Source organism: Nilaparvata lugens, chromosome X (assembly GCF_014356525.2).
Source record: "Nilaparvata lugens isolate BPH chromosome X, ASM1435652v1, whole genome shotgun sequence".
In the NCBI taxonomy this organism is placed as follows: Eukaryota; Metazoa; Arthropoda; class Insecta; order Hemiptera; family Delphacidae; genus Nilaparvata; species Nilaparvata lugens.
In genome coordinates, this window is record NC_052518.1 from 65,170,537 (window position 1) to 65,197,828 (window position 27,292).

Sequence of the window (27,292 nt, forward strand, 5' to 3'; positions counted from 1 at the left end):
GTGATGATGAGGTGGAAAGGGAACTTAGATGGGATAGTGGAGAGGAAAATGGAATTGAATCAACCTTGAAATTAAGGAAAAACTTGGAGAACGGAATGAGAATGTACAAAAAATGAGGAGAGAAAGATGTGGAAATGGAAGAAGGTCAAGGTATGAATTTAGAAAGAAATGAAAAATAAATATTGGCTAGTATTGGAAAAAGTGAAATTCATAAGAATAATTATAGAATGAAGAGTGTGTATGAGTTGATGCATACTCAACAACGAGAAGAAAATTGATGAAAAAGCAATTCAAAGTACCCTAACAGCCAAAGAAATTCAGTCTTACCAAGCAGTGTTGCGTGTAATGCAGTATTATGTTTTGTTCACGTTCGTTTCATTTTGTGTGTTTTGTTTATGTTTAATTTATTTTCCATGTTTCGTTTATGTTTGTAATCCTTTTCATATTCATTTATTTTATGGCTTGAGGGCAGAATGGCCGAGTGTAGGATATGAGATTGTAGCGATGGCAATTCTATTTTGACGTATGATGTTATCATCATATGGAAGGAATAATAGGATATTATTCAATTGCTGGTAAATCCATACAAATTAAATGATAATATTCTTTTGGTGCTGTCTACCATTCTGGAGAGCCTAGCGCAGGCGACAGTTGAGGCCTATTTTTCAGGAGTCCTCTGCCGTCGCAGGTCTCGACTGTCGGGGCTGTACAAAAATTAGAGTGGCCTCAACTGTCGCCTAACGCAGGCGACATTTGAGGCCACTTTTTTAGGAGTCCTCTGCCGTCGCAGGTCTCGACTGTCGGGGCTGTACAAAAATTAGAGTGGCCTCAACTGTCGCCTAACGCAGGCGACATTTGAGGCCACTTTTTCAGGAGTCCTCTACCGTCGCTGGCCTCGAATGTCGCCGGTCTCTACCGTCGCTGGTCTCGACTGTCGCAGGACTCTTCTGTCGTTTGCCTCGTTTGACATCGACCCACCCCGACTACTTGACACCTACTGGACCGGAGGTGCCAACTAGTCATGACCGTAAACGACAACTTGACAACTCGCACCCTCGCGACAGGGTGTCCCCCCGACTAGTTGTCACCTCCTCAGAAAGGAGACAACTAGACGGGTATGGCTCACATCTACTTGTTCCCTAAAAACCGGTTTTAATAGGGGACAAGTAGTCGGGGTGGCACCTAGTCGCGTACCCATCATCGATCTTGAGTATTGTGAACCCACTTATTGAACCATATAATCAACTGAACAAAGTATAAAACAAAATAATTTTGATCAGCTGATTGATGATATTTTTTTAAAGTTTGAATTTTCAATTTCCATGATATGTTTGGGGAAGAATGTTTTTTCATTATTAAAAATAAATTATTAATTTATTTGAGGATTATGTATTTTAGATTTCAACATATTTATAGATCAATGATTATTCCATTATTTCAGTAATAACAACTATTATTATTAGAAATAATGATCATTCAAAATATCAAATAAATATTAGAATAAATTAATAATAGCTTATGAAGGTGCAAATCCTTCAGCCACGCGGCTACAGTCATCACATAATAATTTATAAATTCGTGCGATTTCATAATTCATTAGATTTTCATGTTGTATGGACGTTATACCGGCGAATGAATTATAAGTGTTGGCTACTACATTGTTTTCAAGATTCATATCTAATAAATTTATAAGTGATGTGCTCCAACTACGACGGCTCCAGCCACGCAGTTAGATTCGTCGCCAAGAAATGTTTGTTTGTTTGTATGTTGGACTATAAATTTTGATTGCTTTCATTAAATCAACTTCAAATTCAGACACAAATTATTCAAATAACTATATGGATTCGTTGGCAAAAATAATTGTTATACACCTTCGTCTTTTTTTTAGGAAATCACAGGTTGATTTAAAAAGTGCATGAGAAGAATATAATTACTAATCGCAAGTGAGCTGTCAGCTGTTTCTCTTTCTCGAATTCCCACTGCTTTCAATAAAACAGCTGACAAAGGCATTTTGAGCGAGTTCTCCAGCCAGGGGCTCACTAGTATTTTCTATAAGCCTATAAAATACTTCTTGAAGAGTGAAGAAAATCCACATCAATATCTTTAATATTTGGCATTTATCAAGTTGCCAGTATTTTTAAGTTTTATCATATAAATTAAGAATATTAAAATATTTAAGAATATATTATATTCTTTTAATAAGTTATATGTATTTTTCCTTACTACCTTAGTTGTGGAAATAATTCATTTCATCTTTACATTCTATAAAGCTTTTTTTCATGGCATTGACCAGCTTTATTATACTGTGATATACAAATGAATAGATCTAACTGTGTAGTTTTAATGACTTTTAAGAGGTGGTGGTGATTATAGTGATAGATATTCATAGAGTAATAGTAGTTCTGTGAACAGAAGACCTCACGCAGTATTCTCATCCACAAGTACCTGATTGAAACTATAGTCCTTATGGAAATACAGCAATAGACTGGCTTCTCCACACATCTGTGTAATCACTTGTCAGCTGATTTATGATGCATAATTCTATAGTCTGGTTTTTACTCTAATATTATCCTTGAAATGCAAAATTTCCAAAAACCTTGCATATACGTCGACGCGCAATTAAAAAAGGAACATACCTGTCAAATTTCATGAAAATCTATTACCGTACCTCGTTTCGCCGTAAATGCGCAACATATAAACATTTAAACATTCAAACATTAAGAGAAATGCCAAACCGTCGACTTGAATCTTAGACCTCACTTCGCTCGGTCAATTAAATGTTTGCATTTTCTACCTCATATTTGGCTGTCTCAAGCTTCATTATGGTGTATTTAAGTTGATATTCCTATTTATTGCATTTATGTTGATGAGTCTTTGACTGCCAGGAAAATTATTCAATGATTTAATGATTAAAGAATCAACAATACGACTCAGTTTCATTTCAATTAACGTACTAGATGTATTTAAAGCAATGCTAGTAGTGGTTGTTACATAATAGTAATCCAAGCGAACCTCAGTTTGAGATGATAACAATAGAGTAACATGAAAATATACACGGTAAAGGTTCACAAAGTTCTGTTTACAATGAGATGAAATTCAAGCCTTATACAGAGTGGGTGAAAAGTCTGAGAACGGCTTAATATCTCATACACAAAACAACAAAAGTAAATTGATGGTGGGTGTGATTGGGGATCCTACTCAAATTCAAAAAAACTACTTTATAAATCTGGTCCGCCATATTGGATCTGCCATTTTGAATGCAACTTCATTTTTTTTTAAATAGGAAGGTGATCATGCGATACATGATTTTGATACGGAATTTCAAGAAAAAGTGAATGACGAAAACAGCACATCGAAAACACCCACCATCAAATTACCTTTTCCTCCAGCTACTGTCTAAAGTGCTTACTTTACTCCCTGGAACATAATACTAAACTGTCACTTTTTCGCTCTCATGACGAAAAAATAGAAAAACTCCCTAGAGCGTAAAGTAACTCCATTTGAATAACATGGGAAGCATCTCTATTTTAATAACTTATATTTGAAATATGTTAGAAGGGCTAAGCTCAGATGAGGAAGCATAATAAAGGTGTCTGTCATTGAGTCAACTGAATTCAATACCAGAACCAGAAATTTGATCAACTCATGAAATATATGTTTGTATGATATTACATACTTAATATTAATAGACAATAAAAATTTATACATATTTTAAAATATTTTATTCTATTCAAAATACCAGCCAATATTTCCCATCTGCAATTCAAATCTGAAACGCGTGATCTGGAGTCAGCCATTTTTGATAGCCGCCCAGCTGATAATTGTTCAAACTTTGGCCGACAGATAGCGGCCAAATAGCGATAATCGGCAGTGCCAATCAGGCGACCGGTTTTTAGGTTTTAGATTTTAGGTTATGTTGTTAAAAAACATTGTCACCAATAACGTAAATTATTAAAATGATTCAATTTGCAGTTTCTATGAAAAAATGTAGATGGAAGAAAAATGTTGTGTACATCATGAGCGAAAAATACTTTTCTCCATCAGGAAAATTGTTGTCCTCGGCTTCGCCTCGGGCTTCAAACTTTTTCTCGCAGGGAGAAAAAGTCATACTTTTCACTCTAGATATACAAATAACTATTGTGTATGAGATATTAAGCCGTTCTCGGACTCTCCACCCATTCTGTATTATTGATAAGATTGACCAATAAAGACTTTTATTATATCAGAATCAACATAGATGATGTATCAAATAGCATTAACAACATATTCATGTAATGTTATGAATCACCTTACCAGCTTTAAGGTTTCATTGGAAACTCATTAGATAAACCTGCATAGTTTACTGTACTGTACATGTATAAACTTTTAAAGTTTGTTGAAAAAAATAGTTCTATTTTTACTTCATATTTGGCTCATTTATATGCATGAGTAATCAAAAACGGCATGAATGCATTGAAGGGAAATTGAGGTGAAACTGACCAATAACTGCTGGCTTCAAGAACAGATCCGTGTAACATGGTTAAGTAGGTAGTTCATCTGTGCATGAAGCGTTTGGAACAAGTATATAGTGCTCAAGTACTAGTAGCCTATGCATCTTTTATGAATGTAGGTATAGATCATTTGTTAAGTAGCATGTGTTTAAGATTTACTGGATAAAATTGAAAATAATTATCAAACGAAGTAAACTGGTGATTGAGTTGAATAAATTTGAATGTGTGGTGGTCAAATGCTTATTGAAACCATAGTATTTTTTTAGTTTATGAACATGATATAATCATATTTATTAGTTATTTATGCTTTTCAGTCAGCAAAGGACTTTTATAAGGTGAGAGTATAATTTTTCTGGAGTAAAATGTTATTGTACTTATCTTTGAAACACAACAAAGAACTAAAACCCACTCATCATTCAAATGTGGAGTTTTAGTTCTCTTATTAAACTTATTAATATAATTTGAAATTAGTAAATGTCCATGTTTATTTTAAGATAGAATAGAAAAAAAATTAGATACTTTCTTGTAGGTGAACAGAAATATTTATTTTGTTTATCGCATCATTGCATGATTTGTTGATGACTTAAATTGTAAACTCATAATTCAAATTTCAAATCAATAAACCTTATATTCAAACAAAACTACCATATAATATTGATACCGCCATGAATCAATTCCCTTCCAAGTCTATTCTATTGAAGATGTAAGGGATCAATTTAAAATCTCAATTAAACCAAACCTGTTATAAGAAGGATTGAAAAATGTGGCAAGTATTTTATGAATTTGAATCTTAATTTCACAATTCATCATTTGAATATTTTACTAGCTTCTGTGATCATAAGTTTCGGAGAAGAGCCAGTAACAAATTAATAGTCTAGTAGCTTAGTAGCCTTTAGCCTAGTATTGTTTGAACTTGAATCTTATTCGATTATCTTATTTTTGAAATGCGAATTTTGCAGGCTTCGCATACGTTGGTGGAGCGTGTGTTGTGAACAAGCGTTTAGAAAAGGTGAACAGTGTCGCCATTATTGAAGATACTGGTGGATTCTCTGGAATAATTGTGGCAGCTCATGAAGTCGGCCATTTGTAAGTTGGATTTGGTTTTTACATTAATTGAAAAAGAAAACGTTTGTATGATTAATGTGACAAGAAGAGTATGCCATTGCGGGACCCGGGACAACAACGGCTGGGCGGCTGGGTCCAGCCACTCTTCATTGTCCACAAATCCATTCTGAAAGTAGCTCTGAAAAATTCTCGTTTCAATTCTCGAAAACATTCTTTTTGAGAAGAGTGCGTGTCTGTAAGACAGCTCTCCATTAATAACATTTCGGCACATTTATTTTCGAATATGAACATTCTGGGGCCCATCACACATATGCACGAGACCCATTCCATATGTGTTATTATAGTGAATTCATCTACCCTACTTTATAATGTTGTTTTTATCTGATACTGTGTTTGAGTACATAGGGGTTTTATTTTTTAATTCGTTTTTTTAATTAATAGCTCTATGTTTAAGTTAGAGAAAGCAGAATTTTCTGACAGTAGAATTTACTGTCAAACTATCATTGTAAAAAAATTAAGCTGTTTCCATGATTCTCACTAACTCTGTATAACTGTAAACCTACTTTGATCCGCTCTGTATATTTATGATAAATATCCAATGATATATCAAGAATAGAATAGATTACTTGTTAATAATTAATAAAATGTCTGTATTGAAACTTTAAATAGGAAAAATCAATTCTTAGGATGAATATCATACCTCATAACCCCTCCCCTTGTTGTTTGTCGCACCCCCACCCCTAGCATTTTTGTAAAATAGCGCCACTAATGATGAATCATATTAATCTACAGACTGAAGAGTTTTACATGGAGAAATTTGGAATATCTGTTTTTTCTCTTTCTTTTTTTGCTGAGGGTGATGCCCACATGAGCTCTAGGCTTGTGCGTAGTGAGGCGGATGATAATGAAAGATGGGTGGACCTACAATTTAAGGTGGTTTTCGAAAGAATTTTGAAGAAATGTTTGAACGAAACTCATAATATTTTCTTCCAGTAAATACCTTGGATGTTGCAATTTTGATTATTAGAGAGGGCGAAAAAAATATTAATTACGTACGAAAATCAACATTATTTGAAAAATGGCATCCGTTTTTGACCAAAGACTCCTGTAGACGTTGTGAATAGTAGATGACTTTGTGCCGTGTCAATTATAATATATTATCTGCCGTTGAGGAAACGTTGGTTGATAAAGATTGAGTTTCTTGTTTGTAATATCAATGGAGGATGATTATTGACTGTTTGTTGTGGTACCTGTATTAGTCGAAACTTCATTATTGGCCCTTACTTTTTGAGATTACTTCATTGTTGATTCAGATCGTTATCTCCCAATGCGGCGTTATTTTTTTTGCCAAAATTGAGTAGATGGCATATCAATCTCAATACCGTAAGGCTCCAACGTGTCATACATCGAGAGAAAATGTAAAATGTCCAAGGCAGAACTTCCCAGGAAGTCTCATTTCGTTGCGTGGAGAAGTGGAATGGTCTCCTCATTCACTGAAGCTGCCACCTTGTGACTATTTTATATGGGGCTACATCAGAGCTCATGTGAGTTAGGATTGTGATTAATCAAATAGTCTTTTTAAAAAATGAATTTATTTGTTAACCACATATTACAATAATTTTATATCTCGCGATAGAGCTCCGTTCGCTATGTCCGCTAGCTTGGAACTGACTACTAAATACAATGTTACCTTCCACTACAACTATGCTACATCAACAATAATGGAATGAGGAGTGCTGACTATATAAGTAATTAGCTATATAACTCCTCCATCCCTAAAAAGAACTTCGGGGGTAGGGTTGTTAACAATGTTTACATTGGGTGAAACTTTTCTACTTAGATAACGATACAATAGAACAATTGACATTATAATAAAAATTACAGACAAAATAATTGTCCTAAAACTTATGTTTGTAGTGAAAATACGTTCTTCCCTTATGGAGGTGTACTTGTTAACAGCAATCGGAATAAATTCAAGATGTTCTAAATTAATTGTAAACTCTGGTTCTTGGTCTTCATTCAAACTATTGATAACGTTGTCTAGGTTCAATAACTTAGGTCGATATTTTGATTCAGACAAATGATTAAGTATTTTACCATTATAATAAAATGTATTGTTGTTGCTATTGATTGAATAAACTCCTTTTACAGATTTTGTTATCGTTTCTGATTGCTTGTCAATTTTCATGTTTTCTTCATTTGAAAAGATACACAAATAGCTATTCAATTCTGGAATCCATTTTACAATACTATTACTTATTTTCATCTTACTATATTTACAGCTTGATGTAGTTCCTGATTCAATAATTTCTTTTTCACATTTCAATTTGTCATTATATAAATTCTCTACAGAACAAATAAAATTCGAAGTTGTTTTTCTAGTGCATTCACTAGTTAGACCTTCAATTGATATTTCTTTCTTATTATAATTATCGTTTGACTTGAGTAAGTATCTGACCTTGGGAATAATACTTACATGTCCATTTTGAAACATACTAGGTACAAAAAACAACTTGTATAAGTTATAATTTGATTCATCTACGATTGGTAAGTTCAAAAATTAAATGATTTCTTTAGACGTTGGTTTACAGTTTACATTTATCAAATTTTCGATATCCCACATATTTTTCAATTCAGGTTTCAATAGTAATTTATTGTGATAGTAACCAGCAATCTTGGTTATCTGATAATACAATTCTTTAGTTGAAATAATGCTAGGATGTAAAACTTTCAATTTGCAGAATGTTGAAGAGTTTTCAATGTCTTGGATCAAACTTAATACAATGTTATGTAAAATATTCAACTGGTTCAGCAAATCTCTAAATTTATCTAGTTCTACATAGTCGCTAAGTTTATCATTTACAAATTTAAATTTATTCCCCAGCTCATTAAAATTATAATTAACAATTTTCAACGTCTGATTAAATTCAGCAATAAGTTCTGAACTCAATGAAAATCTCTAAATTTATCTAGTTCTACATAGTCTGATATTAAATGGTCTGAAATAAAGTGGCTGATATTTGATCAATCAAACTTTTTTGATTAGTTTTTAAATGTTGAAGTTAATAATCGTATCTTTCACCATCATACGAGTCCAAATTTCCAGTAATACATTTTATTGCGGCTCCAATGCCATTCAATAGTCCTCTTTTAGATCTCTTATATAAATAGTTTACTATATCTCTTGCTTTACTACCATTATCAGTTATAATAATTATATATTCTACATTTTCCATTATTGGAATCTTATTTCTAATATTTTCAGATACCTTATCATAATACATATTCAAATTATCAACATGATCAAATAGTTATTTGTGCAACTAGTGCGCAAAGTGACAAACGATTACGCACGAGCTGTAGGCAAGTGCAGAATAAAGGTTTCTTGAGTGCAGCAAACGAACTTTGTGCACATATTTCAAATTAAATTTTTCCTACAGTTACAATTGAATATGAAAAGTGATTAATTATGGGTAAAATTCCCTGAAATCCATCAAATGTTTTTCTGTATAATTTTGTTATTAATAAAAACCTTAATTTATTTAAAATAAAATAATAATAATTCAATTATAATGATTAGCAATTCATTTGAAAATTTATTCCAATGAATAATTTATTTCAATAAATAATTGAAATAAACCAATTAATTTGCAAATGTAAATAATTTTCAATTTCTGAATAAATTTATCAACCAATCAATTTTTAAATAAAAAAATATATAATTAGAGATAATGAATGATAAATAAAATTCAAAATGTATAATTGAATATATTTTATATTCAGTATTAGTATTTATAATAATATCAATTTATTTATCATTTATTGAATTATCAAATTGGTTTATTAATTATTCTATCATTAATTTTCATTTCAATATTTAATATTTTTATAAACTATATTATTTCAAATAATAAGAATATAAGTGAATTTATCTATTATTAATTTATCAATTAATAATTTAAACAATTTTAATTTTTAATTTTAATAATTTATTTTGAATATTTAGTTTGTCAAAATTACATGAATAATTGTTATTGAAGTTGAAAATTCTCAGAAAAAGTTCTCATTTTTATAATTATACAAAAATCAGAAAAGAATACAGATAGAACAAATTTGCATTGAAAATACACAGTCCAACAACAATGTTGATAGCTGCAAAATGGCTGAACCAACAAGCGTGCGACCTAGTGGAAAGAATTGTACCTACCTTCGTTTCATCCAGCTAAAAACAGGATTCAGATATTTAGACTAATGGTTAACTCAAATTACCGAAAAATACTATAAGTAAACTAAAAAATATTTATAAAATAAAAATAACATAGAAAACAGAAAATATTTTATTGTAATATATTCTAATGTTATTTTATTAATTTTATTTACATGGATTTCAAACGGTAATTATTCAACCTCAAAATTCGAATTTCATAATGTGTGTTTGCTACATTTCTCATTGCTTGCAGCTGAAATAATTATTACTGTCAATAGAAAGGAAACATTATTTATTATTAAATGATGAGAAGTTATTATTTAATTATGATTTAGATAAACATTATTATTGTTTTGGATTTCTAGATTGGGATTTCATCATTTTGAAATTCGAATTTTCAGGTTAAATAATTAGACTACCGTTCGAAATCCATGTCAATAAAATTAATAAAATAACATTAGAATATACTACAATAAAATATTTTCTGTTGTCTGTGTTATTTTATAAATACTTTTCAGTTTACTTATGGTATTTTTCGGTAATTCTAGTTAATCATAATTCCAAATATCTGAATACTGTTTTTAGCTGGATAACGAAGTTAGGTACGATTCTTCCCGCTAGGTCGTGCGCTTGTCGGTTCAGCCATTTTGCAGTCCAGCTGCTTGGCGTGTAGCCTATTTTGAATGCGAATTTTTTGTTTTATCTGTATTTTTTCTGATTCTTGAATGAATAAAAATGAGAACTTTGGCTGAGAATTTTCAACTTCAATTGGATTATTAATTTTTAAATGAATTAAGGTTGTTATTAATAACAGCATCACACACACAAACATTTGATGGATTTCAGCCATCATTTTATCCATAATTATCCACTTTTCATATTCAATGGTAACTGTAGGAAAAATTTAATGTGAAATACGTGCGCAAAGTTCCTCTGCTGCACTCAAGAAGCCATTCCGCCCTCGCCTACGGCTCGGGTGTAAACGTTTCTTTCGGTGCAGCAAACTGTCACTTTGCGCACTAGTTGCACAAATAACTATTTCAATTCATAATAATGTATGAAAGTGTGTTTCGAAATCTCTAACTTTGCAAAGCCTAAATCTGCTGCAATTATTCCTAGATTACTACTGATATTCCTGAATTCTTCAGCTTTAGAAGAATGATTCGCCATACTCATTAGGCAGAGGAGGAACCTGGAAGAACAGGGTTTGAATTAGGATCGGTTGTTACCGATCTGTACTTGTTCAGTTCTCTCATTAGTTTGATCTTTGTTCAGTTTCTTAAACTTTCTAGGTCTTTTATCTTGGATAAATGAATTTTCTCTCTAGTTTTATGATGTCGGGGATTTATTTTGGCAGTTTCAAGTTCTCGATTCACTGATAGGAGAGTTTCTTTGTTGAATTTATTTTTAGTTTTACTTTGTTTTTGAACATTCCTCACATAAACTTCTTTTGGAATTTCTGGTAGTTCTTCTCGATCTTTGTTCCTTTCGTTGATGACATGTTCTTTTCTACTTCGGTTTATTTCCTTTATATGGTCGAATAGTCGTTTAGTTTTTCTTTTTGATTATTAACATATTCGTTAATAAATCTGTTCTGAATGTCAATTTCGAGAATGGGATTAGATTCTATGTGTCCGTATAAAACTTCCAATGGTGTCAGTTTTGTTACCGTGTGGATGCTATTGTTATAAGCAATTACGGCGTACTCTACTTTACTTTCAATTGTTTCTTTTTTGAACTCGTCGCGATTATTAAATATTCTGATGTGCTCAATTATCGTAGAATGAAAACGTTCGGCTAAGCCATTTGAAGGCGGATGTTGAGTACTTATCCAGTGCATTTTGATTTTGTGCAATTCTGTCAGTTCCTTTACTAAGCCATTATTAAATTCACATCCATTGTCGGCAACTATAGTTTGAGGGATACCATGGTGGGAAAAGAAACTAAGTAGTTTGTCTGCTACCTCAAGACTGTTACAACTTGTTATTGGATAGCATTGTGCGTATCTTGAAAAACTTATCAATGATCGTGAGAAATGTCTTTTTCTCAAATGTTATACTGTCCACGTGAATGATTTGAAGCGGCCTTGTAGCTGTCGGTGTCAAGTTCATTTCTAAATTAAGTGGATTTCGTTCGTACTTTGTTTTGAGACATATCTCCCATTTGTTAATAAAATATTGAATATAATTTCTCATGTTGGGCCAATAGTATTTTCTTATCTTATCGTACGTTTCTTGTATACCTCTGTGATTCGTTTTTCCAATATGATAATTATCAATAGTTTCTATTCTGTCATCTTCATGTGTTACATCAAGTACTTTAACTTTACATCGTACAAGTATGAGTTTTGAAAATTAAAATTTTTTGGCAATCACTGAAGCAAATCTTTCATAGAATTCATTTTCAAAATACAAGCTATATCTAACATTAGGCACTAAATATTCTTTCACGAAGTCAATCATATTTTTATCTAAATTATCCTCAGATATCTCTACTATCATTCTTGTTTTACTATCAAATATTTTATGAATAGTAAATTTCTTTGGGTTATTGCTCACAAGCTTCAATATGACTTGGTTTTTAGCATACTGGGTCATTTGACTGGTCAAGTTAACTGGGTCATCTGAAACTGGTATTTCTACTGATATGTTACTTTCATAATATTAGAATGTTGCGTATGAGAATTGTATTGACGAACTATGAACTCTATGAACTCTATTGATGAATTCTATGAACTCATCTTCAGCAGGACCTATGAAATCTGGTTCATCATTTTCGAATCCTTGAAAAGGGGTTTCGTTTTCGAATCCTCAAAAAGGGGTTTCGTTTTCGAATCCTCTAAATGTGGTTTCATTATCATCTGTACCAGTTTCATTTTCTAATCTTTGAAATAACGTTTCGTTATCGTCCACGTTAGCTATCATAGATTGTGCATCCTCGTTAGGTATGATATTCACTACATTTTCAATTGCTTCATTTATAATCGCATCAATATCTTTGTTCTGACTAAGAACTGCCCCAATAGCTTAATTGCTAGCATCTCTTGTAAGGTTGAATTGTTTTTAAAAATCAGGATACTGAAGGATTGGATCGTTAGTAAGGATATTCTTACAAGTTTCAAAACTTGCTCTTCTTCGGCATTCATATGATTGGTTCTATTTTTTGATATATCGATTTTGTTAGTTTTGTGATGGAGTAGATTCAAATTATTACATGCATTATGATCACGTAACTCACTTGGAATAATACAATTATATTTTTCAAGCGATTCGACTGACATTGGTTTGTGAATGATAAATTTCTTGTCTGACGTAGTGGGGTTCAAAATAGAACAATAGGCTTTGCTTTCTTTCACTTTCACTAGACACTGAGGAATTTCAAGTCCGGAAATGCTTTTGTATGATATTATAGCTTCACCTTCATTCATATTTTCAATTGGAATTTCTATAATTTCTAGAACTCAATCCTAGCTTGTATCAGAAATGATTTTACTTGTGTCATTTTATTTTTGGTATGGTTTGTTGACTTCACTTTTGAATGATTTTCTTCAGCGTTAAAATAATAAATAGGCAGTTTCAACCCATTGAAATCAATACTGTCATTGATGAAATCAAAATTTATTTTAAGCTTTTTCATATTGTCAAGTCCGAGAAGAAGGTCAAAGTTTTTATGAAAATCAAAAAGATAGAACGTGTATTTCGATTTCCCTAATAAAGAAATCTTTGTACTATATTTCTCTTGTGAAATACCATGCGCTGCTGCTACTTCAAAAGGGTCTTCTATCAAGTTTTCTTTGTAACATTCCATACCTTTGACCTCCATTCCATACGAATGACCTAGTGCTTCCTGTGTCGATTAGAACTCTAAATCTTGTTTTAGGGTCAATGAATTAGGGAAGTTCATTTTTGTCATCTTGTAAGTTCATAATTGAAAATTTCTTTCGAGACTCGTATCCTCTAAAAAACACTCTGATTCGGTTTGTTCGGCTGGCTGGAAATATGTTTCATTTCTTAGTATCAGCTCAGCAGTCGAGCAGTAAACAGTGTCTAGTTGTTAATCTTATCTTTCCGATAGCTAGAGAATGGATTTCTAATTGGAACCGTTTGTGCTGCTATAATATAACCTAAAAAGTGGATTTTCATATTGTGAATTGCTGATTTTATTATTACTCTTGCATTTAAATTGTCTGTAATAAAGTTAAAATCACGTGTTGGCGCTTCCTAAGTGACTGTTTGCAATACGTGGAGTGAACCGTAACTGTAAAGTGGAGTATTTTTGTTTTGTGTGTTCAGGTACTCTGAATACATTTATTTTGTTTGTCAGTCAAGTTGAACAATGTCTTTGTGTGGAAATTGTCAGCAAACTGTTAATAGAGCCCGTAAGGACAAAGTAGAGTGCAATAAATGTAAAACACTATTTCATGAACAAAGTGTTAACGTTAAATCTGCCGATCTACAAGCCGGTAAACCTTGGCACTGCTCTGTATGTAATTCTAAGAGTTTCACTACGTATACTTCTTTCAATCCCCCAAAATCTGATTCGTCTCCTGTTGTAACTGTGAATGTGCTTGATGATTTGCTTTCTCAGCTTAAGACTGAAATTTTGGAGGGTCAGGAGAAGTGTTTCAATGATCTTTGTGCAGTTAAGGAGTGTAATACAAAACTGTCCGGTTTTAATGAATTGTTGTCCTAGCATGACGAAGAAATTAAAGCACATGCTACAGACATCAAAAAACTAGAAGCAGAAAATGTTGCTTTAAATTCGAAAATCTCGGCTCTTGATGCGCGTATTGATGCGATGGAACAATACTCGCGCCGTAATATGGTGGAGATATTTGGTATTCCGGAATCGCAAAATGAAAACGTTAATGAACTGATTCTCAAGGTTTGTCGTGAGCTTGGCGTGAATCTCGGTCCAGAAGTAATCAGCTCTGCTCATCGCCTGCGGAAATTCGGGAACCAAACGTCAGCGGGCATTATAGTCCAATTCGTGAGGAGGAAATGCGTCGATGATGTTCTCAGAATGCGGCGGGAGAAGCGGTACCTGACGGCGCAGCAGATCGGCTTCCCCAAAGACGACAGCCCCATATACGTCAACCTGGCATTGTCACCCAATCGTCGAAGGCTGCTGGCAGAAGCTAAGAAAATCAAGATGCTCGTGGGCCTCAAATTTGTATGGGTTGACCGCACGGGATTAGTTAAGATAAGAAAAAACGAAGGTAGTAGAATTATCACTATTAAAACAATTGATGATTTGAATGCTTTTACTGTGGTTTCAAATTACAATGCAGTGCAGGGATCGAGGGGAGAGTGAACACAACTTTTCAGTTGTATATTCAATCTCAAGTTATCTCCCTTTAAATTGAATTGTTTTATTTCAAATTAAAAAAAAATTCTCTTATCAGATTCAGCAGGATTGGCCTCTCCCTTCATATTATCATTATTCATATTATTATCATTATTCATATTATTATCATTATTCCTTTCTCGTTGTCTCGTAGAATTTTTATTTATAATTTTTGAAGAGTTTTTTTTTATCTCTGCGAGGCGCGCAGTTCTTGTTTTCTTCTCTAAAGAGTTTGTCTTTAGATAACTGTCGCTTATTGTGAGAGTATATTGAGACGTCAAGAGTATATTTAAACATGGATAAGTTAGTTTTTATAATTTTCTTCATATTTGCTTTATTAGGTTAGCCAACTAGTTACGTGGGATGACTGATTTTTTATTATCTTGTAGTTGGTAGCGGTGAGATGGACAACACCTCACTATCTAAATAGACTCTACTTTAATGTACCTCGATTAATTGAATTACAAATGTGGATTAAACTAATTGAATAATTAAAATCATTATTTCGACATTCTTTAGCCAATTTATTACTATAATCATAATTATCATAGAATCATATAATCTCGTCGAATTCTATCAACACACGTATATACGGTGGCCTACTTCAGTAATTATATTCAAAATAAATATAGCGTTTTATCTTGATTTCTCCTCATTGATCGTTCCAATTGATATCCACAATTAGAAATCATATCTTTAATATAAGATATATTCTATCAAGTGTTAACGGCTTTTCTACTTTCTGCACCAACATTATACTCATAATAATCTTCAATTATGATATACTAAATTATTAAATCTACATTATATACATATACTAGATTATGATATCAAAAGTTTCATCAGTAAAAGTTTTTTTTTCTCATAAGATTGATTTCCACTAAATTGATAAATATCTGATAGCAGTATAACGTTTTCTAATGATTTCCCCTCCTGTTCCTAATGTATTTTGACAGAGAGCTAGATTAAACTATTATTTTTAACGTATTATCTTCATATTAAGGCAACTAAGCCGATCGCAGACGCAACTATTAAATGTGAGAGAGCCTAGGCAATGCAGGTTTGGATGAGTTTGGCCACGTAAAGTGCGAATACTTCATCAAACATGAGGATGTGAGGCAGTTCTATGAGAGTGAGAGAGCAAATAGTTTTAAACTAATTCATTTCAATATCAGAAGCTATCATGAAAATATTGATGAGTTCTTAATAGTCTTGGAGAGTTTGAAGGTAAAATTTGATCTCATCGCCTTAAATGAGGCATGGATTGTAAACTCAGAATTGAATGGTAAAACAAATCAAATAAAATTGGGCGAGGCGACAGGCCTGAAAACTGAGTTCAAACTGAACTATAGAAACTACACTATCATTTCAATATATCGTAGTCCAGCTATGAACTGTGAAATTTTTCTCGATGATTTACAAGCACTCTATCAAGATACTAATAATAGAAACACACATTTGTTTTTGGGTGACATGAACATTGATACTTTACCTGATAATAGAGTACAAAATGACAAAGACAGGTACTTAGATATTATGTACGCAGCTGGATTCACTGAAGGCATCTACTTACCAACACGAGATACCGATTATTCTCAGACATGCATAGATCACATTTTTATAAAGCATTCAAACTATAACGCAGTCAGCGCGGGGGTTTTAAAATCTGATGTGACTGACCACTGGCCAGTCCTATGCAAAATAGTCCAACCACAAGTTGAAACTAGGCCATTGCGTACCTTCTTAAGCTATGGTGTTATTGCATGGGGAGGAGCAGTTAGAACTGCACTGGAGCCTTTATATGTAATACAGAAGCTTATAATCAAGGCCGGCTTGAAACTGGAGAGACAATATCCCACCGAGGCACTCGGTGTTTGAATATTCTCAATTGTTGACTGTCAGGCTGATATATATGAAGAATGTACTTGTATTCACGTACAAAAACAGGGATTTTATGGTAACCGAGGTAGCACATAACTACAATACTAGAAGCTCTGCAAATGTGGGGCTACAGGTCCCCAGAATTGTCAAATCAATAAATCGCACTAACCCATTCTACGTCTCCAACATTTTATTGAGGAAAGCACCATCCAGAGAAATAATAGAGCCCACGGTAGGTTTGCTTGCTTACAAAAGAATAATCGATGGTTGGCTGCGTGCAACTGGTGACAATAACTCAGAGAATTTGCTCGAACCCTTATACAGGTAGTTTACAATAATAATAAAAACATTTAAAAAGATTAAAATGATATTAGCCTTAATAAATGATATTAGATTAATAAAAGCTCTAGTATGGAATCCTAACTAACTCACCAATTCCTCAACTAACCCATAGGCCTACATAAATCCTTTTCTTCTTATCTTGTATTGCCGTTTGTTCTTTGCTCTTCTTTCTAAATCTGTAAAGGTTATATTAATTTATTTCTCTAAACTTCTACTCAACTATTTTAGTCACAAAATATCACAGTATAATGATACTCGTACCACACACAAGTCTAAGACGCATGTGGGATTATATCCTTTGTTGTTGTGTCGGTGCAAGTCAATGATGTATTTTGTAAGTTATATATCGTATAGGCTAATAGGCTAGTTGTTTGGGCCATCGGTTGGTGGCTGTGTCGTGGTTGTTTGTTATTGAATAATATACAGTATAGTGGGCATGTTTGCGATGCAGTCGTCGACCGATGGCTCGGAATTTTGAATAACAGAATTGCAAGTTTTGTTAATTTTTTTAAAGACTTGCAAACTTTTTATGGCTTTGCAATAATATTCTAGGTCGATAATGCAATACATCTTTGTAAATTGATATTTATTCCTTTATACTTAAAGCATATATCTATGTATTCTTGTGCACTGTATATGACAATGAAGAATTATTGAATTGAATTGAATTTTCGTTTTCAACTGAGAGCTGTTTGAATTCATCTGATAATTCTTTCTGAGCGTTTTCTCTGAAATTATTATCAAAATCATCATTTTGCATTTCGTCAATTGGTCGACCTGTCATTTGAAACAGTCTTGGTCTTTTTTGGGGACGATTGTTGATTGAGGAAATGCTCATTGGCGTTGGTTGATACGAATTTTGGAGTCTTGGTTGGTTGTAGTTTGGATTTTGAGCTCTTGGCTGATTTGTGTTGGAATACTGTGGTTTGGGTTAATTGTTTTGAAAATGTTGTTGAGGTCTGTTCATGTGTTGATTTTGGAAGTGCTGATTTTTATTTTGAAAGAACTGAGCTTTCTGATTTTGAGTGTGATAGAACTGTTGTTGTCTCTGAGGGTAGTTTTGCATTTGATAGCTGGGATTACTTTTGTGTTGGATTAGAGTGTTAGTCTTTTTCAAATTAGAGTGGTCTTGAAAGAAACCGAATTTGAACTGGAAGTCGTTAGATAGCATGTTAAGAGCACTATCCAACGAACTGGGATTTTTGGTTCTCATGAGAGACCCGAGAGGCTCTCTTAATCCTCTTAGCAATACTCTAAGTACTAATCCATTTACATACTGACACATGACTTCTGATATTGTGGGTTGTTTGTTTCGGAAATATGAAATATGTAAATTCAGATGTTTTCGGATTCGTTCATAGAATGAAAAGGGTGATTCACCTGATTCTTGTTTTAGTTCAGCCATTTCAAGATTGAGAGTAAAGCAAAGATCTCTTGTCCATGTAACTATTGATCAAAACTTTTCTTACATCAGGCCATGCATAAGTGTTAGAACTAGTAACAATGTCAAGAGCTGGGCTTTTGATACGGGCAAGAATAGTAGAATACAAGTATTCGTTTTGGAAATCATCTGGGTTGGCAGTTACATAAAATTTTGCCACAAGTTTGTCACAAATTGAAATAAAACGATTTAGCATAGTAGGCTCTCCTGAATAATCAGGGATCATTTCCAAGAATTCTTTCTTAAGGGTAGGTACAGTTTGGAGATTGGTTGCTTTATCATTATTGGGATTCATGGCTCTTAGTTATATATAACATTACAAGAAAAAGAAATACGAAAATAATAAGTAAAATTAATATTGTCCAAGTTTGTAATAAAATGATAACACAAAAATGTTTTGTTACTCACAATACTATAATCAAGTTCATCTTGTCAGAGTCCAGGGTTCTGTCGCACGTGTAGGATATTCTCAAGAGGTGGAAGTCCTTAGAAGTTGAAGTCCGTAGTAGTCCTTAGAAGTTGATGTCCGTGGTAGTCCTTAGAAGTTGAAGTCCGTTGTAGTCCTTAGAAGTTGAAGTCCGTAGTAGTCCTTTCAAATTCAAATTCAAATTATTTATTTATTCCACATTCATAAATACATATACGTACATGAATCAAACAAAGCTCAACATGACAATACAATACAACCAAAGTGTAATAATAATAAACGGTAAGTGAAAAAACCACTGGCATAAGATGACTCTTGTTCGCCAGTGGGAGTAGGAGATGAAATTATAATACGCTTAACCTGATTTAAATTGATTTAGCACAGAAGCAAATATCTTTACAGAATAGTAAATTCTGAAACGAGGAATCGAAACAGAATTCACAACAAAAAAATTAAAAAATTCTCTCGAGTATCTTAATATTCTATATAACTATGGTACTCTCTTATTCATATAGTGATCCATAAATACAGTGTAAACAGGGTATATAGAACGCATTTCATGGTAAATGGGAAGAGGGAAAATCATAATATTCTTACAAAAACAAAAAAAAATTCACAAAATATTAAATTGAAAATAAAAAATTCTGGCAAATCGTAATTCCCATACGAAAAAAATAACAAATATTCAAATTGGAATAAAAATTCTGTCAAATCGTAATACTTCTACGAAGAAAAAAAAACACAAAATATATTGGAAAAAAAATCTTGGCAAATCGCAATTCCTATACGAAAAAAATCACAAAATATTAAATTGAAAATAAAAAATTCTGGCAAATCCAATCTCTTATGTTATTAGGGACAGTTTTGATACATGGAAATTCAATGAGATCTGAAGGTAATTTATTGATTATTTTGGTGCTATATAAATAAGCTGCTTACGGATGATTGTCAGATCTGAGTCATAACATTTATATTTATTTATATTGTATCTGGTTCGTTGATGTTCGTTATTTATTTTAAAAAATATATTTTTGTTACTCTGAAAGTACTTAAAGACGTTCAATACATACAGCTGGCGGATTGTCATCACTTTAATTTCATTGAAGGCTTGAATAGAAGGGTATATCATGGTCTATTTAGTATTGTTTTTATAATCATTTTTTGTATTATAAATAGAGCTAATAGATGAGTGTTGAATGCTCCCCCCCAAACCACTAATCCATATTGCAGTAGGGACTGTACAATTGCAAAGTAAACCATTTTTAACATTGGTATCTGGAGTATGGACCGCAATTTATAGAAATTATAGGATACAAACTTTAATCGCTCACACAAATAATCAATGTGTCTTTTCCATTTAAATCCTTCATCAATAATTATACCTAGGTATTTGATGTGGCTGGTTTTTTCTATTTCAGGGCAGTTACATGCAGCTAAATTATTGTTAAAATTCTCACAATTAATGTGCAGTTTAAGTACACAGTTCGTTTCTTCTCTTCCAGCAATACTCCTTGAAAAAGCAATATACTTTGTTTTTTTAATATTTAAACTAAGGGAGTTGAAATCCAACCATCTTTTTAGTGTAGAGACGCCTTTAGCGGCCGTCTCATAGGTCTCATTCCATGTTTCACCCCCATACAACAACACTGTGTCATCTGCGAATGAATATACTTTCCCTCCATTCAACTCTAATCTAAGTACTTCATTCACATATAACAGGAAGAGGATAGGTGATAAGACAGTGCCTTGAGGGAGACCATAGCATGAAAGAGGTATTTCACTTACTGAGTCATCAAGTGATAAAATCTGTGCTCTATTTGACAAGTAGCTCTTGAACAATTTCAAAGGTAATCCTCTTATGCCAACCCACTCTAATTTGTCCAATAACTTATCGTGAGACACAGTGTCATAAGCTTTTGCTAGGTCCAGGAAGATAGCTAGGGTTTTCTTTCCTTGGTTCAAACGATCTGAAACCGCGTTCGAGAATTTGATCAGGGCATCATTTGTACTCTTTTTACTCTTTGAAGTTGAAGTCCGTAGTAGTCCTTAGATGATGAAGGTCCTTGGTTGTCCTAATATTAAGTCTGTCGCTTTTTCTTGATTCACTTTGTAGATGAAATACGGTATTGTTAACACTTTACTATACTGTTCACTAATTTTATCATTTTCACACTTGTCCTGATATTAGGTGACTGAGTAGAAATATAATTTTGCAAATAACATTCACGAATTTAATAATACAGTATAATAGTTCACCAACTTATTCAATTTGATACGAAGTTATTTTGATGATTGTTCACTTATTTAAGTCCCCATGTTAGGTGACTGATACAACTTTTTCGTAAGTTCATGAACACTATATCTTGCGATAGAGCTCCGTCCGCTATGTCCGCTAGCTTGGAACTGAATACTAAATACAATGTTACCTTCGACTACAACTATGCTACATCAACAATAATGGAATGAGGACTGCTGACTATATAAGTAATCTATATAATAAGAGAGAGTAGGGTTGTGGTTGTTTGTGTGTTCGTTTATTTGCATCAAAACATGTCAACTTGTGGATTGCATACCGGAAAAAACGGGAATGATTTAGATCTCCAAATTTTGCACATAGATTCTAAAAATATCAATCTCGTGCACCTGGAAGCCCAAATTTCAATTTTCCTTCTAGATTTTACAGAATTAATGTTCAAATTTAATCTATGCTACCGTACATGAAGTTCCATAGGCTACATTGTTGAAGCCCAGAAGTGTGTTTTTTATAAGGAGGTTATAATGCTGTTACAAGACAATCATTTTTGAACGTCCGTGTAGTGTAACAGTAAAACGCTTGCTTTCGGAGTGATGGTTCCTTGGTTCGAATCCCGATATTTCCCAGTTTTTTTGTTCTTAATTTTTTCCCTTGAAACGTATTATTATCAATTATTTTTCGAAGGAATTTGTTTTTATTACAATTGAACTTGGATTTTATCAAATAATTATTTTCAATGTAAAATTTTGCCACCAGTACAAATGAAATGGACATAGTCTTCATGCTGTAGGCTTATCATTGAATTTCATAAGAAAAACATGAATAGATCACAATAAAATAAGTAATAATATTTATATTCTTCAGTTATAATGTACTATCAGACACAAATTCACAGTGAAACGAGTGTTTTAGGTATTTTGTTTGGAATTGGGAAAACAAAAGGCTGTCCGATTCAAATTGAGGAGGATCTAATCGATACTAAAATTTATTGATGTATTGAAAAAATCAATATGATTCTGTGAGGTTTTCAAGTATTAAGCCTTTCAGTTTTCTATACTATAATCTATAATGAAGGAAATAACTGGCTTATACACGTAAGGAATAGGGAATTATGTTTGACGCATCATCACGTCTGAAATACTCAACTGATTGATTTGAAATTTTGCATATAGATTCTCAATTAACCAGGGATGGTTATATGCCTATTTTCAGTTCTTCAAGATTCCATTACGCCAAGTTTTCAATTTTTCATGCTTCTTCCAGTTGTTGTATAGAAACAGCTGAACATTTCTTTTAAAAGGGACATTAGATGATAGGTGATTGGGGATCCTATTCGAATAAAAATATCTGATTTTCTGTCGCATCAAAACCGCACCGATTTCTCAAACCGTTCAAAAGTTATTCTCATTCAAAGATCCTGATAAATCATCCATCTATCCATCATCTTTACTATAATAATGGAAAGAGCTGGCTCATACAGCCAGCCAATTTTCCGTGATGTAGGAAAATTATGTTTGACGCATCATCACGTCTGAACTACTGGACTGATTGATTTGAAATTTTGCATAAAGATTCTCCATTAACCGAGGATGGTTATAGGCCTATTTTCAAATTTCGAATTTTTTGTTACGTCAAGTTTTCATTCTGCAAAGTTTTAAAATAGACCCTTGCGAAGCACGGGTCACTCACTAGTTAGCTATATAACTTGTATACATCAACAAACCACGCACACTTGAAGCCCTGAGTGAGACAATGGGCCATATGAATAAAGTTGAGCATTTGCTTATACTTCTAAAATATGGAGCATTTGCTTCATTTTCTATGAATAAACGTGAGCAAAACATTTTGCTCATGCTCATCAAAAAAATAGTTTGAGCATTTCCTCAAAAGTAAAAGCTTATACTCAAAATTGTATGAATAAACTAGATCATTTGCTTAACTTTTGAAGCAAATGCTTCAAAAATGGTGAGTCTAGTCTAGAGCAGCTTTTCACCTTTTGCTCATGGTAATATGGCTCAACTAATTCGTATGAGGAAGAGGAAACTATACCAGAAACGATCACAACGAATAGTTGAGAACTATAAAACTCTTTTTAGATTTAATCATGATAATAATATATCACCATTATTCCTACAAAAGATCCTATCTGATATAAAGATAGCCATCACAAAATAGGAAATAGGCATTTAAGAAGATGAGAGTGTAGACGATAATAAGAAGGCTATAGATATTATAAGAATATGCTGAAGATTATTATAGAGATGACATTTTTTCACACTATTATTTCAAAATTCTAGACTCAACTAACCCAAAACTCTATTCATAAATAGAAAACAGAGCAGACGACGCAAACACAAGCGGTGCCCCCTACTTGCATATTTAGCGCTTCCGTGAGCTATAAAAACAAAGTAAGGCTACAAAAGCGAATCAGCTGATGAAAAATCTTTAAAATACGTGAGCATTTGCTCCAGAGTTCAGGAGCATAAGGTAACAGTATAAGGTAAAGCTTATTCATATAAAAATGAGCAAATGCTTTTACTTCTACCTTTTGCTCATGAGCAAAACCTTTATGCTCCATGCTCTTGCTCATGAGCATTTGCTCTGGTTTTATTCAATAACACAATCAACTCAGCAATGTTAAATGCAAGACTTCAGAGGAGCATGGATAACTTTTTCTAACAATGCCTACATGAGTGTATCGACAAAAACGGACGCCGTCTACAGATATTGTTCTCCATGCTTAATAAATGTTTCAATACTTTCAACTCACAATATTATTAAAATGGAAACATTCAAAAGATAAATACAGGAATAAATAAATCGAGTTTCTTCCAATAAGTGACATCTATTCCAAATCCTTCATAGGCCTACTCCATTATTGTTAGTATTACCAGTATTTCAAACTATCCAGTAACTCTTTGCAGAGGTGAAAAAATCCCACGTCCCTTCTCAGATCTCATGATGAGAGTAGTGTCTCCTTTCAAATACAAGAGATAAATCCCAATTTCGATGCATGTAACAGGTTGAAAAGTAGAAAAAGGAAAATTGTACGTACTTTTAAACAAACAAATTAAAAAACTCTAAATCAAGGCTTATCGAAAAATAGAGAGAATTGGCACTCTGTGTATAGATGTTGAGATTTTGAAACCATGTTTAATAATTTTGTCTACCTACGTTAATCGCAGCAAGACTGCAACTAAACTGTACTTGAAAAATGAGTGGATTACGAATCAGGGTCTCCAGTGACAGTATGATAAACTTGAGTGAATTTTGCAGATTAGGCGCCGTTCACGATGGCTCCCCTCCCCCCACCTACCTGGGTGGTCCAGGAGCGGAGAAATGTCGCTGGGAGGATGGGTTCATAATGAGTGACCTCCGACACACCGAGAAGGGATTCAGGTGGTCGTCATGTAGTGTGGCTTCATTCCATCATTTCCTCAAGTAAGTATTCCTAATCCCCTTCTCCTTATCCCCTTAGTGAGTAAGTCAATAATGTATGTAAATGCTTCCAGTGTTATTGTTGCATTTACGCATCCTTGGAAAAATCTCATATGAAGCTCGAGAGCAAATATGTTTTACTCGTCATTGTCTCGTGGAAAATTTCGTTCCTTTTTTACGTTAACTATTTACGGAGACATTGACTAAGAGTGTCTCCTATTTCTGAATTTTTCAATACTATGTGGTTTATTGGTTGGGTTATTACTCTCAAGCACACTTCACTTTTTTCATATAGAAACATAATTGTCGGAGTCAGCACTTCTCATTATTATTCAGTTCATTAGTTACAGTTCATGGTATGTACAATATCTAGTCTGTAGTTTTCAGATTTGATTCCGAGCGCGTAGCCTGGTTTTAGCCTGTTGAGGTGAGGTAGTGTTGAGTATGCATACTATTTGTCCTAGACAGTAATGTTTTTTGTAATCCCGGTTTTTTGTAGAAGTATGAATTTTCTATTCTTATATTGTGGGTTATAGACCTACCATCTTATTTGTTGCAAAAAGTTACTGAAATGTGAATCGTTCCAACGCGGTCGGAGTTCATTGGGCAAAAAACTATTTTTCTTAGTGCTTATTTCCTATCCTCCAGTGTTAAATCATAGGAATAATTATTGAGACCTCAAAGTGTGTATAATTGGCTAGAATATATTTTGGATTATAGAATGAGTCTTTTACAAAATATTGTGCTTTGGATTATGGGAACATAATGGTGCTTTTAGATTTATTATAGGCCTACAGGTTGGGCAATGAAATGTGGATAATTTGAAATGGCAGTGACACACTCATTTTTAAACGAAACTCGATTTTTTCTTATAGTACTGTACGTGGTATGAACCTTTAATGTCACCATTTGAATATCTTGAAAAAGAGAATTGTAACATTGATTATCTACAACACTGCACAACTTCACACAACGAAATGAGGCATCCAGGAAAAGTCACCAAAATACCATATCTTCTCCCGATATATGGCATGTTATAACCATACTGTATATTCAAATTCAAATTCTTTATTAGCAATTACATTCTTTACATCACATTTACAGTTTACAGTATATTCAGGATTATATATTATGTTATATTTTCAATTCGTCAAACTCTTCAATTAGTCCAGTCAAGGAAAGGTTATAGAGGGAAAAGTTAGGAAGACAATTTTTGACCCCGCAGTTCTGTTTAGGGTAGTAAGGAGGTAAACATATCAAAAGTCCCCACCCCTACACACTGTGCTAAGGAGGTGGGGGTGGTTTAAAGGTACCATTTCTTGGTTTCTCGCATAGAACTCAAAAACTATGTATCCTATGGACTTTACTGTCATATAACAAATTAGAGCTTACTTAATTTCCTACAATATTCATTTTTCAACTTTTTTCATATCACCTCTAGTTTTCGAGATATCCGCTCTTGAAGGTGTGACATTTTTTAAAAGTGTGGCGCACTCACACAACTTTCCTTGCTCATTGAACTGTAAGCCCCATTCTTAAAAGAGAGTAATTTAGGGGAATAACATTATGACGATTGGCAGCAACATATTTGAAACTACTATCATACTACTGTATATGTGTACAAATAATAATTGTTTTCAGAGTACTTTTTCCTTTGTGTAAATTGTGAAATTCGATGATATTTTTTCAAAGCCGTCAAAACAGCTGTTCTACAGATGAAATATCCCGACTATGTGTTCTTTTTATGAACTGCTCTACCTACCTACCTCATGCACGAGAAGGAGGTTACAAAGTCCATTTCTCAAGGATGGGGTGGACCCCCCATTAGTTTCCCGGAAAGAAGACTCATGCCAGTTAATAGAGCTGATAAATAACTATACAGGGTATGAATTTGAGAAAATCGGTCAAGTCATTTTTGAGAAAATCGTGAAAAACATGGTTTTTTAGTAATTATCCGCCATTTTTCTCAAGAATATTAAGGAGCTCCTGCAATTTTCCCAGCAATGAGACTCACATCAGTTGATAGGGCTTATAAATAGCTATCCATGGTATAAATTTGAAGAATATCGTTAGAGCCGTTTTCGAGAAAATTGTGAAAAACATGGTTTTTTAGTAATTTTCCGCCATCTTGAATTGAATTACTTACTATCGGATCCTCATGGTATAAGGACCTGAAGTTTAATATTTCAAGTCAATCGGTTTATTAGGAATGTAGTTATCGTGTTCACAGACATACACACATACACACACACAGACCAACACCCAAAAATCATGTTTTTGGGCTCAGGGGACCTTGAAACGTATAGAAAACTTGAAATTAGGGTACCTTAAATTTTTTTTGAAAGCAATACTTTCCTTACCTATGGTAGTAGGGCAAGGAAAGTAAAAAACACGTTTGCTA

At 33.2% G+C, this 27,292-nt stretch overlaps 1 protein-coding gene across 11 annotated transcripts in view; it reads left to right on the forward strand.

Annotated features, from left to right (window-relative positions):
• The window catches only part of LOC111062931 (A disintegrin and metalloproteinase with thrombospondin motifs 16), a 196,913-nt gene that overhangs the window by 156,260 nt on the left and 13,361 nt on the right, over positions 1-27,292 (forward strand). For all 11 annotated transcript variants that reach the window (XM_039441366.1, XM_039441370.1, XM_039441372.1 and 8 more), the window contains 2 exons: positions 5,450-5,576; positions 24,730-24,894. In XM_039441366.1, the coding sequence (XP_039297300.1) occupies positions 5,450-5,576; positions 24,730-24,894 (292 nt within the window). The remainder of the gene's footprint in view (positions 1-5,449; positions 5,577-24,729; positions 24,895-27,292) is intronic.